Below are 16318 nucleotides of genomic sequence, written 5' to 3' on the forward strand. Positions count from 1 at the left end.
ACACACACACACACACCTAATTTACATTAATTATGAACATTTGTTTAACCTCAAAAGTACAGTTTTTAATTAAATGTTGCTGAAACAGCAAGTTTCTCAGTGGATCTGTGTTCAAAAATGCAGCCTGGGTGGAGTAGTCGAACACAGATCCACTGATCCTTTAACACAGAGCATCTTCAGAAGACAAGTTGATGAAATAAAATTTTAAAATCTGTATTGTTTGATACAGCACTGTTCGATACGGTTCAATACGGGTACATGTATTGTTGCACCCCTAGTAACAACATCTTATTTACCATAAACTGATAGGACTTGTGAAAAATTAGAATAAAAACAGATTCAAGTTGTCTTCATCTGAACAGAACAGGGCCTGTCCATTGTATTCAGTCATTGTCTGCATCACAGGTCTGACAGATGTAAACAGGCTGTCCTGGTGTTTCTCACAGGCACCAATGGACCAGTTTCATCCCCAGAAACCTCTGATGGACTTCTGGTTTGTATCTTACCAGTGTTTGGTAACTGATATTAAAGTCCTTTGCTGTACTTCAGATAGATTTGTGCAGCAGTTTCATGGTACAGACTGCCCTGAGCATCACTTCAGGTGCTGTCTGGTCATAGCTGGTCATGTGACAACCACAGGAATGTTTTGCTAGCAGTTGTGCTAACAAGCACATGTTATCTRACTACAGCTCTGCCTTTTTACTTTYAAATGCCAATAAGTGTTTAATTTTAAATCCRTTGTTTAAAGGAAATTCAAAAYGATCACAAAAATAATCAAAAGTTACATTATGATGTGAAAAACACAATAAGTCCTCTCATCTCATTGAAAGATGTCACACTGCTAAAATAAAAACGTAGGTAGTCTGTGACAACTATTTYGGAAAGTCACACACAAAAGTTTTGTAACAGCGCTTTCTAGGAGAAAAGATTKAGCAACTGTGAACCCCGTTCTCCCTACTTACCAAGTACGTCTTGAGTATGCCCAAAGTACTGTAAATACCCAGTGCATATTTAAGTAAATCTTTTGACAATATTGTGGACTGTAAATGACTAGATACATTTATAGTTTAGCTCCACATGGCACAAAAAAGTAATTTTCAATCGTGATGTAGAGTTTATTACGACCCACTCATCCTTCGTTTCTKTCTTTTCTTTGTAACATTTTTTGAAACATTTTGTTGGTCTGAAATCTAAAATGAGGAAATGTTTTACAAAAAAAAATTACGAAAGTTTCCWAGCTTTAACTTTTTGTCTTTGTTTAATTTGCGATACGCTTAAATAACTTGTGCATTCGATTATTTTTTCAAATATAAGCTCAAATATATTTATATTCATGAAACGTTGACTCGGGTTGAGACGTGGAACAGGAACTTGAACATCTCAAGCCTTGTTGGTCAGTCTGTAAATCAYTGATCTTATGAAACTTCTAGTGAAACGTGTTTACTCCTCTATCCACAGCCCTCCCTGCTTTTCTTGTGCCTGTTGTTGTGTAACTGTCAGCACGGCCTCTGCTGTGGATCACCATGCACACCATTATTTATTCATTTTCAGGAACGACAGTCACGGTGCACGTTCCTCCAGAGTATTGTCCATCTGTTGGCTGGCCTACACTGTACACTAATGTAACATGAGTCCTCGGGAGGTGCTCTAATAGCTGTTCAAGTGTTACCGCTTCACACTATTTATCTCTGTAATAACACTGCCGTTAATTATAATTAGTGTCCTGTCGTTGCAATGTAATTTATCTGTCCCCGAAGCAGCGCTAGACAAACAGTGAGTAAAGTGCGACCTTACTGGTTTTATTTGATCACTGCTGTGCTGACAGTGTTTCACCCTCTCACAAGACACCTCTAACATGGGAAAACATCAYGTCTAATTGCTCCCTGTAAGACACTATCATCTGTCTCAGAGGACTGCTGCACACATCATTTTACACAAAAGCCCCAGATAATTTAATTTCCATCCAGGGAGCTTTTGGCATTACACTGTAATAGAAAATGAAGATCACTTCCAGATTCCCTAAACAAGAGCTCCTGTGTTATAATTATGTAAGTGAAGCAGCGAAATCTGCTTTAGTCCAAGCGGGAGCGTAGAAGAATCTGCTTAAAATATCCATAAATCATGTGGGTTTCAGTTTGCAGCACATAAGAACTTAAGTGTCCATCATTTTGGTGCTGTCAAAGTAAAACATTACATTTAGATTTAAAGCGGATTCAGGTGTATAAGGATTATTATCATTCCTTCACATTATGTGATGTTCATCTGTCATCAGTTTGAAGTTACATTTAATTTTTTTATTCCTTCCTCCAGGTATAAATTATGAGAACAGTGAGTGTTTTATTGTTGTCATTAAATTAAATGTACCTTAATGGACCAGCTGAAAAAGTCTTGCATATTTTTTGTTGTGTAAAAGATAACCTGTTTTCACTCTGATGAACAATGCATCAGCAAACAACTCTGTATGGGCAGATAATAAGCTCCATCATTTACTGTAATGCACACATAGCTGCACACTGCAACATCTGATCAGCCCTGGGGACTGAGTCTGTGTGGCTCAGTTTCCATCTTCAGTTAAAAAAAAAACACTCAGCTTTAACAACAGACTGCAGCAGGAAAGACTGTCTCACTTTGATCTTTAAATACCCTCTAATGTTAAGGCATGCTCATTGGCTTTTTATTTTATTTATTTTACTAATTCTAGAAGTGGGGAAAATGCAGACGCTCCCTTCAGCTCCCTCCTCTGTAGCTCAGGCAGAGCAGAAAAACGCGTGAACACCTATCTTTTTTTTCTTATTCCCCCCCTCTTCCTCCACCACCATCTGTCCCTTTCTTCCATTTCATGTGCTCAAGCGATATCCACACCCCTCTCATAGCAACAGCACRCCGCCCCCGCGCCTTGCAGTGAACGTTTCTTCCCCTGGATCTTCGCCTGGCACCATGCAGACGGTCCCTGGGCCCTGCCTGACGGCTCGGTGTTCCCCCCTCCCCCACCAGCCGTGCTCCTGTTTCACTCAAAGATGGCGTCGGCTCTAGAGCCCCTGGTCCCTGGCTGCATTTTTAGCCTTGTTGTTGTCTTCGTTTCGCACGGTTCTGGCACCCTCCCGGCGGCGGCTCGACACGAAATTCCGGTGAGTAGCGGCGGAGGCCGGACGGAGGGTGAAAGGGATTTATTTATTTGTTTGTTTTTTTTTTACTCGGGCGCGCTTTACCCGAGCTTCCCCCCTCTCGGCCACCAGAACCGGACCAGCTCTGGCTTTCTGGAGAACCGCGAGAGGTAGCGGGAGAGAGGGGTACGGAGGGATGGTGATAGCGGAGGTGGGTGGAGGGGAAGGGGAGGGGGGTAAGCGAAGGCCTAGCTGCTCCGCTCTGGCGGCCTTGTTTGCACCGCACCGTAGGGCTGAAGCGACACGGGAGGGTGAAGGGAGGAAGTCGGCGAGGTGGGGGGACCGCTCGCAGGGATGAGTCTGCTGGCAGAGAGAGGCTCTGCGCCCGGGCTGAGCGCCTAGGCCGCGGAACGCTGCAGAATCCACCGCTGAGATCGCTTCGATGTTGCACTTGCCCGCTAGCCGAGATGGCCGTCTGCAAGTTGCATTGTGCCTTCGCCAAGGCCGCGATCTCACGTTAGTATCTGAATGACATTCACGATGAGATTATTCGCTGTGTTTCCTGCGGTCAGATGGTAAGCTTAGTCAGAAATGTGCTCTGAAGRGGGAATGTTGTCTTTTTTTGTGTGCCGGAGGTGCTGGCTAACCTCTCGTTACATGCTGTTTACGTTTCGAGTAATGTTAGTAACAGGATCGTAACATTAGCTCTTCGGCTACAACACTAGCTTCCCAAAATAAYACCAGTTAGCGGGAACTCTTGTTGTTGGATCAGTGGCTGTCTAACAGTGTGTTAGTAAAAGTAAACAGCACGGCTTGAAGCAGCACATTTACGCGAAAAGGCTTTTTATGATTCTCGTAGCTAGCCTCGCAGCTAATGTTTGCTAACAGTATATAGCCTATTGACTACATCATGTTTACGTTTTAGCGACCCAGCTGTCCAGGTTGTCAACCTAGTTGTGCAGCTTTTAGGATTGTATATTTTGTTTTCTTTAGAGTTCATTATTTGTATAATGACTTAAGATATCAGTGCATTTTCCAGTGTTTGCCTAAAGATTTATTCATATGCAATGATTGTTTATGCTCATTGTGGTTGTGTTTGTATTATTTGTGTATTGTCTGAATTTTATAGCTTTTTACAAAGAAGATAAGCAAGTGCACATGTATCAGACTGCTCAGTTTTTTGTGTTTTAGATGCATGTGTAAACAGAAGAGGTGTCAAAGTGAAAGCATGGGATTGTTTATTTATTTATTTTTTAATTCAAGCACTTCCTGGTGCATAGATGTGGTTTTAAAAGCTGTACCTTTTCCTGCTTTAGTCTTCATGGACAGTTCTTATACAAGTTAAACGTTTTGGACCTGTTTTTTCTTCTTGTAACATTTCCATATGGTCTTTTTAAAAACAGTGTCCTGTTTTTGTTGTTTGTCTTTGTGTACAGTTCTCGTCAGCTGCTGAGGTGCAGTGGAGATGAAGGCGATCAGCCCTCAGTGCTCCCTGGGGTGAGAAATCTGTTCCAACCCAAAGCTGAGAAGCCCTCACTGCTGGAAGAGGAATAAAGGGGAGAAGAGAACAAGTGGAGTTAAGACAACGTGGATGTGGATATATTTGCTGTATTTTCTTCACTTTTTTAAAATTTTTTAAACACAACACTAACTTTTTGGTCTGGAGATTTTGATCGTGCCTCACAACTCACACTAAGAACTGGCCACATTTTGAGTGGTAGCAGCTGCACCGTTGTTTTGGGCGAAATGTAATCTTTCCTCCTTTGTTTTTTTTATTATATTTTATTTATTTATTCCCCTCCTAAAAAAGCTCTTAGAGTGAAACACCTTTTTTCTTTTGAAAGGTCCTGTTCTCTTCAAGATCAGCTCTACTCTGGGTTCGCTGTGGGATTTTAACTTATAAGAGACCTGCTACTTCTTTTTCTCCCTCCCCTGCTTTATGCCAGGCACTTTTACCTGGCTGGGAGCGGGTGGTGGGTGGATTTGATCTTACTGGGTAGGGGCTTGGCTCAGGGGGGACAGTGCTATGATCAGCTGCTCATTTCCGTGCTGCTCATACTCGGCTTCTGAGGGACTCTCTGTGCGGCCCCAGGACAAGGGATAGAAAGCAGGCAGAGGGAGTAGAGGTGGCGGCGGCGGCGCTACGGCGCAGGCCAGGTGTTTCCTTGGCTCACACGAACATTTCATTTTTTTTATTTTATTTTATTTTTTGCGTGTGCGGTCCTCGCAGTAGAGCCTCCGGGCTCCTGCACCCACTGAGGCCACAGCTATGGTGAAGCTGGCAAACCCAGTCTACACCCAATGGATCCTGGAGGCCATCAAGAAAATCAAGAAGCAGAAGCAGAGGCCGTCAGAGGAGAGGATTTCCAATGCCGTCTCCATGTCCCATGGTCTTGACCGCAAGACGGTTCTGGAGCAGCTGGACCTCAGTGTCAAGGATGGTACTATCCTTAAGGTCACCAACAAGGGTCTCAACTCCTACAAGGACCCAGATAACCCTGGGCGCGTGGCTGTGCCAAAGACTAAAGGTGGTGCTAGCTCTGGAGGTGGAGGTGGAGGAAGTGCATCGGCAACAGGAGGAGGCGGCGGCGGAGGAGCAGCGAGCGGCGGCGGCAGCAGCAGCAACATCAYCAGTAGCGGTGACGCCTCTCACTCGCATTCAGGAAAGAAACCGGGTCTCGATTGGAACAAACTGATCAAGCGGGCGTTGGAGGGGCTTCACGAGCCCGGCGGTTCCAGCTTAAAGAACATCGAGCGCTTTCTCAAGTGTCAGGCTGACGTGGCAGCCTACCTGTCGAGCAGCGGCTCTGCGGGGCCCGGCCTCTTCCACCAGCAGCTGAGAGTGGCCCTGAAGAGGGCCGTGGCCCACGGACGCGTGGCCAAGCAGGGTCCGCTCTTTCAACTAGTCAGCCGCAGCAGCACCCAGGATGACGGGACCGGGACCGTGTCCCTGGAGTCGCTGCCACCCGTCCGATTGCTTCCACACGAAAAAGACAAGGTAATGTCACCGTGTACTTACACTAAAAACATGGAGAGGCAGCTGGGTGTTGGTGATAACTATGTTTGAGGTTAAGCTGATATTAAACGAGTAAAGGCGCTGAGACGGAAATGCTTGAAAKGGCAGGAACAACTGGGGGTGTTTTTACACACGAGCGTAGCGTCTGATGTGCTTCTCAGATAAGTGTTTGGAACAACAGAGCTTGGCTTGTGAAACACACAACAGAAGACCTGAAACATTGCCTCTGCATTTTCTACACTTGTTTGAGTTGATCAGTCTTTTATGAGACTGTTTGGACTACTTTATAGTGACTCGGACTGGACAGAATGTCTTGAGTTTTGAGATATATAGGTTGTAGTGTGTGTGTGTTTGTTTATTTTTAAATGAATGTTTGTGACAGGAGCAGGGTTCGTGCAGGGTCATAAAAAGTCTAAAAATGTCTAAAATTTGAAAATCTGTATTTTAGGCCTAAAGATTTTCATCAAGGTCTTAAATTAAATAAATTCATGTCTTATTATTTTTTTTTACTTTTGATCATTCCCGTGTTGGCTGCATAAATAAACAGAGTAAAGCAGAGTAATCAGAGGTTGATGTGATCTGTCTTTATGAGTGCTAAGTTTGCTACTGGTCATGATACATGGTTAAACTACAAATCCTRTGATAACTGCAGGCAAAAAATGGTACAGTTTACTTCCATGTTTTTGACCTCCTTGCTGCTATAACCCCTCACATACAGTGGCTTCTTCACCCACCCAAAAAACCAAGAAGTTCAGTCATGTCCACTGTTGTTTAATTTAATTCAATTCAATTCAAAAATACTTTATTGATCCCAGAGGGAAATTTGGTAAATCAAACAAACATAAACATGGGAAAGCGTATTTTCAATGAGATTTGACTGGATATGGTGAGTTTTGCACTCTGTTGGAAGCAGTCCACAGCAGTTGATATGGTCTCATAGAAATGAATGTTTCRTTAAAGTAATGTTGTTCTTGTGTTAAAATTAAACATTYTTTAATAGCTAAAATGATATCAATAAAAGGTTTTTATGTTAAAATTTCTGGGAATGTTTATGTTAATGCGTTTGGTCTTAAAYGTCGTTCTTAATAGTCTTTAAAAGGTCTTTTAAAAAAGATTTAACTCACTGAAACCTGCATGAACCTTGCAGGAAGTGCAAAAGTGTGTAGTCTCCAAAATATTACAAAGATATGGCATCCCCTTCAAGCTTCTGCTACATTGCTGTTATGTGGTTGTTTGGGTGATAGACTCTTAGACGTGTTTGCTGTTGTTTTGGTTTGTGTTGTGTTGAAGGGATGCGGGGTGGGTAGCTTGTGGGCCAATTTTCAGAAACACAAGAGGAGGAGGAAAAGGAGGTCAGGGGGAGAAAGTCATATGGCTCCCAGCCTCCTGCGGGGAGTGTGTGGACCAGCTGCAGGATTGCTCCTCGTCGGGAGCTGTCAGCAGATGGGAGGAGGGAAGGAAGAAGGAAAGCCGGGGAAAGGAAGTAACGCAGACAAGTGCAAGAGAAAGAGGTGGTGTGTAGCGGAGCCAGAGGGCGAGGCCTGGATGATGCAAGCTTCAGCCCTCTGAAACCAGAAAGAGGGAGAGGGACGGGACAGAGACAGAACAAGAGGGGGGGAGGCAGACATGTAGGCGACAGAGGAGAGAGGAAACACACCCACCTCTGTAACCTGATCAGAGAGAGCAGCCGTCTGCTAACCTCCAGTTGTAAGGTTAAGAGACATGTRTACACAACTCGCACACACACTTTTTAGGTCATACTGTTCCACAAAATCGTAAGTTTGGGCATCAGCATCCTGTAGACGTTTAAAATCACCTTTCCTTTTACAAAACCATTCATAAAGCACTGCCGATGTAGCCAAGAAGCTTGGTACACAGTAACTCCCATTACAACTGGAGCACACAAAGCTGGTCCCAACAATTGTTTTGACTAACTGAAAGCACTGTCTGGGGTTTTTTAGGGGGGGGTGTGAGTCATAGGTCTCTGTAAAGATGCTTATGCATGTAAACACAGAGCAGGATTAGCCTAGAGAGCTGCGAGTCACGTGGACTCTGCCTAACACAGTGACCTGCTTGGCTGCAGATGGTCCACCTACAAAAACTAAACAAAGGTCAGCTTCCTCCTCTGACTTAGCGACTGATTGACCTGCTGCACTGTCTCAAAGGCAAATAAAAAGTGCCTCCGTAAGGGTCCATCAGATAAGTGGTTCCTTTTATTGTGTTACTTCCTGATCAGAATAGGAGTTCGTATTGAATTTGTAAATGGTTTTCGGAAAGTGAACTTCAGTGGGAATGGTGCAGCTTTAAAGAGCAGCGTGTTGCGTTAATGAAATATTTCATGGCATCAGTGATAAACAAACCCCGTGAACATGGTCGGCGAGGTTTTTTGTAGACTTCAGGTTAGCTTGGACATAAATAAGCTACTACATTTCATGGTCACACAGCTTTTATTTTTGGTTTGTTTCTTGCTTTTTTCCCCGTCGCTCCAGAACACGGAGCACACTTACGTCTTTGTCTTGTGTGTTTTGTGCACTGCTGCCCTTGGTGCATGTTAGTTTTAGCTGGTGTGATGGGGCATATGTGTCAAAGAGATAAAACTGTGCAGGAAAGGAAAGGCAGAGATTGCTGTTGCATAATCACCCCGCTCCGCTTGCTTGCTGTTTTCTTTTCTATCAGTGCATCATTGCCACATTGCCCTGCATGATTGCTAACAGTTATGATTTCCTAAAGAAAAGGGGGAGAGTGAGTGAAGACAGAGAGATGGGTGGGGGAAGGAAAATCAAAACAAATGGCTAAGCACTAGCTTTGACCCCATTTGCAGGGAGATTTGTGTACTCAACACACTGATGGTTGCATCAGGGTGCTCTATTCAAAAAGGATCCTAGACCCTATTTCTGGCTCACTATCTCCCTCCTCTCCCCCTAATAGAGTGTCATTGCCAGGTCACAGAGGGGGAGGCAAATGGGTGAGTGAAGTCAACCAGGGGTCATGGATGTATAGGTGGCATTGCATCCCTGAGCGCCCGTTAGCAGGATGGAGCTACGGCCATTAGGTGGGCTGGACTTATCGTGGCGCTTTTTTTGTTTGGTCTCTGTCTGTGTGTGTATTTRTGTTGTTCATCCAATCATAATAGATAAAGGCAATCTTTCTGCCCGCCAGTTGCCCTCTCCCTAACAGCTGGAGCGGGGTGAACCAGAGTTCTCAGTGTAGTTAGGCAGTGTCACGGTGAGGACGTGTGAAAATGTGACTTCATAGCCACACACGAGGCTTTGTGTTGCTGTTTTGTACACTAATGTTGTGGTGGGTTTCCTTTTAGAATGTCCCACTGACCTTCATAACAGGTTTGGCTTAAATTGGTATTTTATTAATTTATATAAAAAAAAAGGTAACGTTAGCTGCGGTAAGCCATGCCACCTGTCTCTGAGGTTATAGTCTTTGTCCTGTTGTTTCCAGACTTCCCACTTAGAGTACAACAACTGCCAAACACACAATAATTAGAATGTTTTGATTGTGACCTGTTTTTCCCCATCCCTCATTTTTACTGCATCATGTTATGTAGCCTCAGGATGAGATTGTGTGGTTGGTGAATAAAGATTTCTCAGTAATTCTAATCCACAATAATTCTGGGAATGTGATGTGTTATTATATGAATTTGTTATATTTGTGCGTGCGTGAGTGCGTGTGTGTGTGTGTGTGTGTGTGTGTGTGTGTGTGTGTGATTATTTAAGGGCTGCTACTTTTTGAAACTTTTTCTGTGTTTGTGTGTCAGTGCTTCAGTTCTTGTTTGACAGTCAGCAGCAGCAGAAACAGGAAACATCTGTCAGTTCATCAGCTAATCGAGGTRCTGAATGTTTGACCTCAGCAGTTAAATATTGTGATACTTTTCATTTATCAATCATCTTGACTGCAACTAAGCTGTCACAAAATCGTTTTTTTTTTTTTTAATTTCTTTAGTTTTGTGTTTTGGGACGATGTAAATTTGTAAGCCAGCTAAGATTGTTTTTTTTTCTCCTGGAGATGGGGTTTGAATGTATTTTTAACTAAATATTTATGCAAAATGAACAGTTTTTAATTTATTTTAAAACAAGTTCTTATTGTTCTGACATCATGTTTGGAAATGTAAAGGTGGAACTTAGTGCAGTACCTGGACTAAATCTATAAATGGTGTCGTCTGTATTAAAAGTCAGTGTTTGGAGGTATTTTTTCATCTATGAAATTAAAGGGGAAAGTGAGTAGAGCCACAGTTTTATGCAGTCTGTTTACTTGTTTCCACCCAGAGGAGGAAAGAGAAAAAGAGCTGATGGGTAGCTATTTGTTGCCTTCGAAGCAGAGGACCATCAATGAGGGATGTTTTTATGTTATGCATGGACATCCACGTCACACAATCTGTTACCATACCAAACATTTATTGTAACTTATTTTTCTTTTATTCCCCATATATTATTTGAATGAAAATGTTTTACTACAGCCAGTGTAAAAAAAGTATTGTGTCTTCAGGTCTGAGAGAMTCTATGCTTAGTCTTGTTTGAAGTCTGATTGTGGCTTTTTTGATAACTGTTTAATAATGACATCGCAGCTCTCTTATTACTTGCTAATCATTGTTTCTACACTGTTGGATGTGAATATCTTTAGTAAGGTTTTCATGAGTGACTGAGTTAAAAGTTAAAATCTGTTTTTAAATGCAAACACAGACACAGAAAAATCCATCGATTATTTATTAATTTTTTAAAATGTCACAACTTTATTTTGTTCATGTTAATCTGTGCTGCCATTTTAAGGGTCAGCAGAGTAGTTGGGGCACAGGACTGTGTCCTACAAGAGTTACCGCAGCTTGAAAATGTTGCACCAAAAATGTATTTTCACATCTTTTCGTCTTTTCTTTGCTGAACTCTAAAGAAWATATATATCTGTAAATAATAGTGAGATTTAATAAAACAAGTGTGTTATTATTCTTGTAATAAACACTATTCTTATTGCGTTAGATTTCTATAGTGGTATTTAGAGCTGCGTTAGCATCAGTGCTAATTGATGGTCAGTTGATTAGAAGGGTTTTTGACATACAGTGTGCTGTTGTGAGACATTTATTACGCATGAAAATGTGTAAAGCAATGTTTATTCATGTAAAATAAGTTATTTAGGTTAGTGCACCAGATGCACCAATTAGTTTTATAATCACTTCACTCTTCTGAACCATAATCAAATTGTTTGGTGTCTAAAGTTTTCTCATCATAGAGGCTACAGGTTCTGTGATTACGAAATTGTTTCTTTTCATGAAGTACACTTGTAAAGACCGTTTGATACTACATCCAAAGCCGAACAGTTTGCTTGCAGCCTTGTGGCTACGAGATGTTTGTTTCACAACTTTCAYAGCTCAGGAGAGACGGCACAGAGCTCCTGCTTCAGTACACGTCACAGCTCGGGTTTCTTGCTGCCGGGTCTCCACTCCTGCATCYGCCTACTGGCCACAGATCTGTCATGGATAGAGCATCCCACTGTTCAGCAGATGGGTTTCTTTGTGCTATTTCCATCCAGGAGTTTTTTTGGCCATTTGACCACCTTTTATAAACGTGTCTGGAAGAGTCGTATAGATGGACGTACTTTCTGATGGCCAACTGATGACCGACGCTCAAAACTATCCTTGTTTGTTGCATGACCAGCAACCAGATTCTGGAAACAGAGTAGTTGAAGCAGAATGACATCATTGCTGTGTGATTACTTTTCAACAAACGTCCAACACATACCTTTCACTATGGACACAAACATTTAATCAACTTACCATCAATTGTCGCATTATTGATTAACTGATAACATCCYGCTTAGACAGACCAGAAAGATAGGCCCTCTCTGTAACTCCGTTTCAATTAAAGTCAAAAGTTGAAACTTCCAACTTTAATCAGTTTGTAAATTGTGTTGATATATTTGTAAAACAGGAGTTATGCTAAAAAAAATATCAGGTAGACAAAGAAAATATACATGTTGTCCAGCAGACAACCTCTTGACAAAATCTGATTGTTTGCCAAAATTTTTGGTTGTTTGCAGCCTTTACAATAAAAATGGCAAATATTCTAAATAATACTAATTTAATTAGTATATTACACTATGTACAAATGTTCTTAGTCAACCATYTTGACTGTTTCAGAAGCTGTGTGTAGAACTTCCTTGTTGTCTTCCTCTTCCTATTCATCAGACTTTGCAAGAGAAGCACTCACAGTGTACTTAGGCCTCAGGAAATAAAGCAGAAACAATATTTTCACTGAACTTCTTTCTACACATGGAGGTTACCCACGCATCGCCCTCCACCACCACCCAATATCACACATTCAAGAGCTTTTTCCTGCTCACAGGGCAGTTTTTAAGTAAAGAGAAGTGTACCTGACCTTTGTAAAAGTACACAGTTTAGTGTTCTCTAATGAAATGTTGAAGTTGTAAGAAGATTTTAACCTGCAACATTTAGATTCTCAAGACTGATATATTTGTTTTAAAAACTTATCATACAGGAAGTCCTTTAATTATTTATTTTTATTTTTTTACTACACTTATCGATGTCTCTCCTAAAATTCTTTAATTTAAAATGGTTATATTTACAGGGTTTCAGCTCATTAATTTTTCATACTTGTTGAATTACATTTATCACAGTAGCTGTGTAGATGTTTCATTATAATAACTAAAGCGCTCTCCCAGAGTGGCATTGTGTAATGATCAGGGAACTTCAGTCACATACAAGATGTGCAATGAGAAAACACACTGCCRTCAGTTTCATCCTTCTCTTGGGACAAAAATGTATAGTAATTATACTAGGGGTGCACCAATAAATCGTCCGGCTGATTTGTTGGCACCGATTTCCTTAATTTTGGGAAATTGGCGATTGGTCAATATTTAGATAGGATCAGTGGAAAATACTCTATATGCTTCTCCTCTACCTCCATAAAGGTCTGAAAATCAGCCACTGTTCCCTTTTACTCTGCTGTGAGCACTACCTAATGTCCAGTTAAAACAAGTTTATATTGTTTCAAGGTCATTGTTCAATGTTTTTTCAATAAAATAAGATTAGAACATTGAAGGTGYATTGTGACCTTATAACAACAGTGTTGACTATTTAAAAAAATCAGTATTGGACAAAAATGGAATCGACATGTCAGACTTTTTAAAAATCGTTCACCTGATAAAAAAACTGCAGTCGGTGCACCCCTAGTTTATACATGTCCAAGTTTGATAAAGTGTAAAAAATCCACAATTTTTTGTTTATTCTGTAAGTATTTAATACAGCTGGCATATAAAACTGTTGAAATATAATGATGATTGTGCTTCTTTTTAAAAAAATTTCAATGTATTGTAAAAAATTAGCCCTTAGAACCTAGTTGATTCAAGAGAAAACTCAGGATTTTAAGAAAATTGCCRCTTGTTAATTAATTGTTAGTCAACTGATAAGATTAATCAACTAGACTAATCCATTAGCCKATAACTTGCATTCCTTCTTTGTAAATACTCCTGTGAGAACAAGTTCAGCCCAGCCTTTGTGTTGAGTTAGGACGAAGCTGCTCTGAGGGATAAATGACGTGATTTCTTGTTACGTCAACGAGAGCCGATTTTGCAGCTTCGACTGGAAGATGAAGCAGCTTGTCTGTGCTGCTCACGTGCCCTGAAACAATGATGAATGCATTTGTGTTGGAGGTGGGGGGCTGCCTTAAGGACAGTGTTGGTGGTAGGGGAACGGCTAAGATAAAGACTCCATGTTAATGAGCACCTTGAGTTGGGAGGAGACAAGGACAACAGCAAAGCTTTTCTCTTTTTGCTTTTCATTTTTTCCATCCCTCCTCCTGTCCCACTCTTCTGTCTTTTCTCTAAAAAAAAAGAGAGAAGTCAGCATGGACAGGAAAACTGGGCCACAATCTGTTGTCTCTATAACTTCTCAACCCCACATGCAGAGTCACAGATAAAGTAACACGTGGCCTCTGTTTATTTAGACTAAAAATGGCTAAACATGTTTATTCTGATGCACAGTCCTGCAGGATTTAAGGACAGTTTGGCTCTGTGGATCTATAAAACATAAGTGGGTGTGTCAGGTGGTTGAGACTGCATTCACACCTGTTGTTGCCGTTTTATGTTGGGTGTGTATTTATAAAGAAACCTACTTGTAGGACAGGTTTATATGCAGCCGAAACGCAGTTTGAAGGTGTCCTAGCAAGAGCAGCTAGTTGCCAGCAGTCACCACAAGGCGTTTCTTTGTGGTTTTAAAAACATTTTTTGTTCCTGAAAACCCCCTAACATTTGGAAAGCTGTCATGCCAAAACATTCGAGTGCTGCCTAAAATAAGCCAGTGTGTGCAGCGTGCACCTTAAGTAAAATGTCGGCCGTGACACTGAAGTTAAACTATCAGCCGCTGGGAGAAATTTCTAGAGTGTCCCTGTGGTGAAGCAGTGCTCCTGGCAACGAGAGCAGTCTGAGGGGTGAAAAAAGGGGAGAAAGAACAGCTCTCGGGAGAATTGTGAAGATCGCGTTTTGCAGTTCCAATATCCCTGTCACAGAAGGAGGATTAGCTTTTCATTTTTTAGTATCTGCTGGGGATTAATTTACAGTGGCAGCCAGTCACTGAAGTCTCACTGTAGCCCCGTGTTCATGAAAGGCGACGCTCGCCGGCTCCCAGCTTGTGTTTACTCGAATGCTCGCAGTGCAAGTGCTCCCAGTTGACCTCCTCCGGTGGGGAAGGGGTTAAGCGTCAGGAATGATTGAGTTGTTGGTCATACAGCAGGCGGCTTGGAGGACTGCTGCTGCAGATTTTCTCTTTCTTAACACTTTCCATCTCCTTCCCTCTCTTGCCCTCTGGATTGTTATTTTTGTCCCTTCTCTCTCTTTTTTCTGCTCCTCCTCCTCCTCTTTCTTGTTTTTGACTTTCATTTCTCATCAGTGCCTGTGTCGGTTTGCTTTGTGCGCCACAGCTTAGTTCTGTTTAGCTAGCTAGTTATTTTCTTGTGTTCTGATCATACGGAGGATTGGTAATGATTTGTTTTTCTTTCTAATTAGCGCCCCAGTAATGGATCACACTTGTTTTTTTTCATTAAGAAACAAACCATTGCTTGTGCATTTGTTTTTTTCCACTGCCAAGCCTCTACACATCTCTGCTTATCTACCTCGCTCCTCACCTCTTATTCTTTACAGCCCTCCCCTCTTTGTTTACCTCTTACTCCCCCTCTCATCTCCCCTCTTTTCCTTTTTGTTTCTCTGTTTCTCAGGCACTGTGCAGCGTTGGGTGGGTAGGGGGTGTCAGGGGGTGTTGGAAGCAGCCTGAGTCAGAAGGAAATGAACCCAATAAATCACACTTTTGTCCCTGTCTCCTCCCTGCCAGGACAACCTGCGTACCTGGCTYTCTGCAGCTGCACTGTTGTCTTGCAGAAATCCTTATAAAGTCAACAAATTCCAATGTTGGTGATATTGTTGTTGTTAAAAAGCAACTGTGCATTTAAAACATTGTGATTTTGGTTGTGTAAAAGCCTAACATTGTTTCCAAGTTGTATAAAGATTTAAAATGTACATAAATATTCTGTAGCCACAAGCACTGTTCTTAAAAAGCTTGCTTTAAGGTCATGCATGCAGATTACATAGCATCAGGGTTTAAATTGTGTTAAAAAGTCGGTGTCAAAACCAGTACATTATTTTTGTTCTGTTCTAAGGGTTTAAATGCCTAAAAATTAGATAAGACCATGCACATATATTTAATTTTCCATAGGGATGTATATTATCGTCAATGTTGGTAAGGGCTGGTCATTTTTAAGCGTATCGTATTGGTCCAATAAGTAAAACTAGGCCGATGTTATGGTCCAATATTGATTTCCCGCTTGTTTCTATTTGTGTTTCTGTTTCGGGATGAGAGATGGTTGKTCGAGTGGTATCTGTTTGATCATAATAGTTTTAGTGACGCTGCGCAGACAGGAAATACCTAAGCATAGAGCCATGTCAGCGGTCTGGTTGTTTTTCACTGTATCAAAAAAAGATACGTGTGTTTGTGCTTATGTATGTATGTAGGTTGGTAGTAGAGTTGGGCAAAATTGTATCGTGTGCAATTAATCGTCAGAAAAACAATCGATTATTTTTTGGCACTTGATGATTAATATGATTAATGCCACCGGGCAGAGTCCGCTCAATGGACCTCATGCAAGAACATGTTCGTATTATTATCCTAAATTTCTCTTACTTTTGTTCG

General features: G+C 41.6%; 1 protein-coding gene across 4 annotated transcripts in view; it reads left to right on the forward strand.

Annotated features, from left to right (window-relative positions):
- The first annotated feature begins 2920 nt into the window (after positions 1-2920).
- Positions 2921-16318, forward strand: part of kat6a (K(lysine) acetyltransferase 6A) — a 37292-nt gene continuing 23894 nt past the window's right edge. For 2 of the 4 annotated variants that reach the window (XM_014018647.1, XM_014018650.1), the window contains exons 1-2: positions 2921-3128; positions 4541-6102. In XM_014018647.1, coding sequence (XP_013874101.1) covers positions 5374-6102 — 729 coding nt within the window. In that variant the 5' untranslated portion in view covers positions 2921-3128; positions 4541-5373. Of the gene's footprint in view, positions 3129-3433; positions 3621-4540; positions 6103-16318 lie in introns of those variants that run through there. The other 2 variants (XM_014018648.1, XM_014018649.1) reach the window with 2 other exon arrangements.

This window comes from Austrofundulus limnaeus, unplaced genomic scaffold, assembly GCF_001266775.1.
Source record: "Austrofundulus limnaeus strain Quisiro unplaced genomic scaffold, Austrofundulus_limnaeus-1.0 Scaffold198, whole genome shotgun sequence".
NCBI lineage: Eukaryota > Metazoa > Chordata > Actinopteri > Cyprinodontiformes > Rivulidae > Austrofundulus > Austrofundulus limnaeus.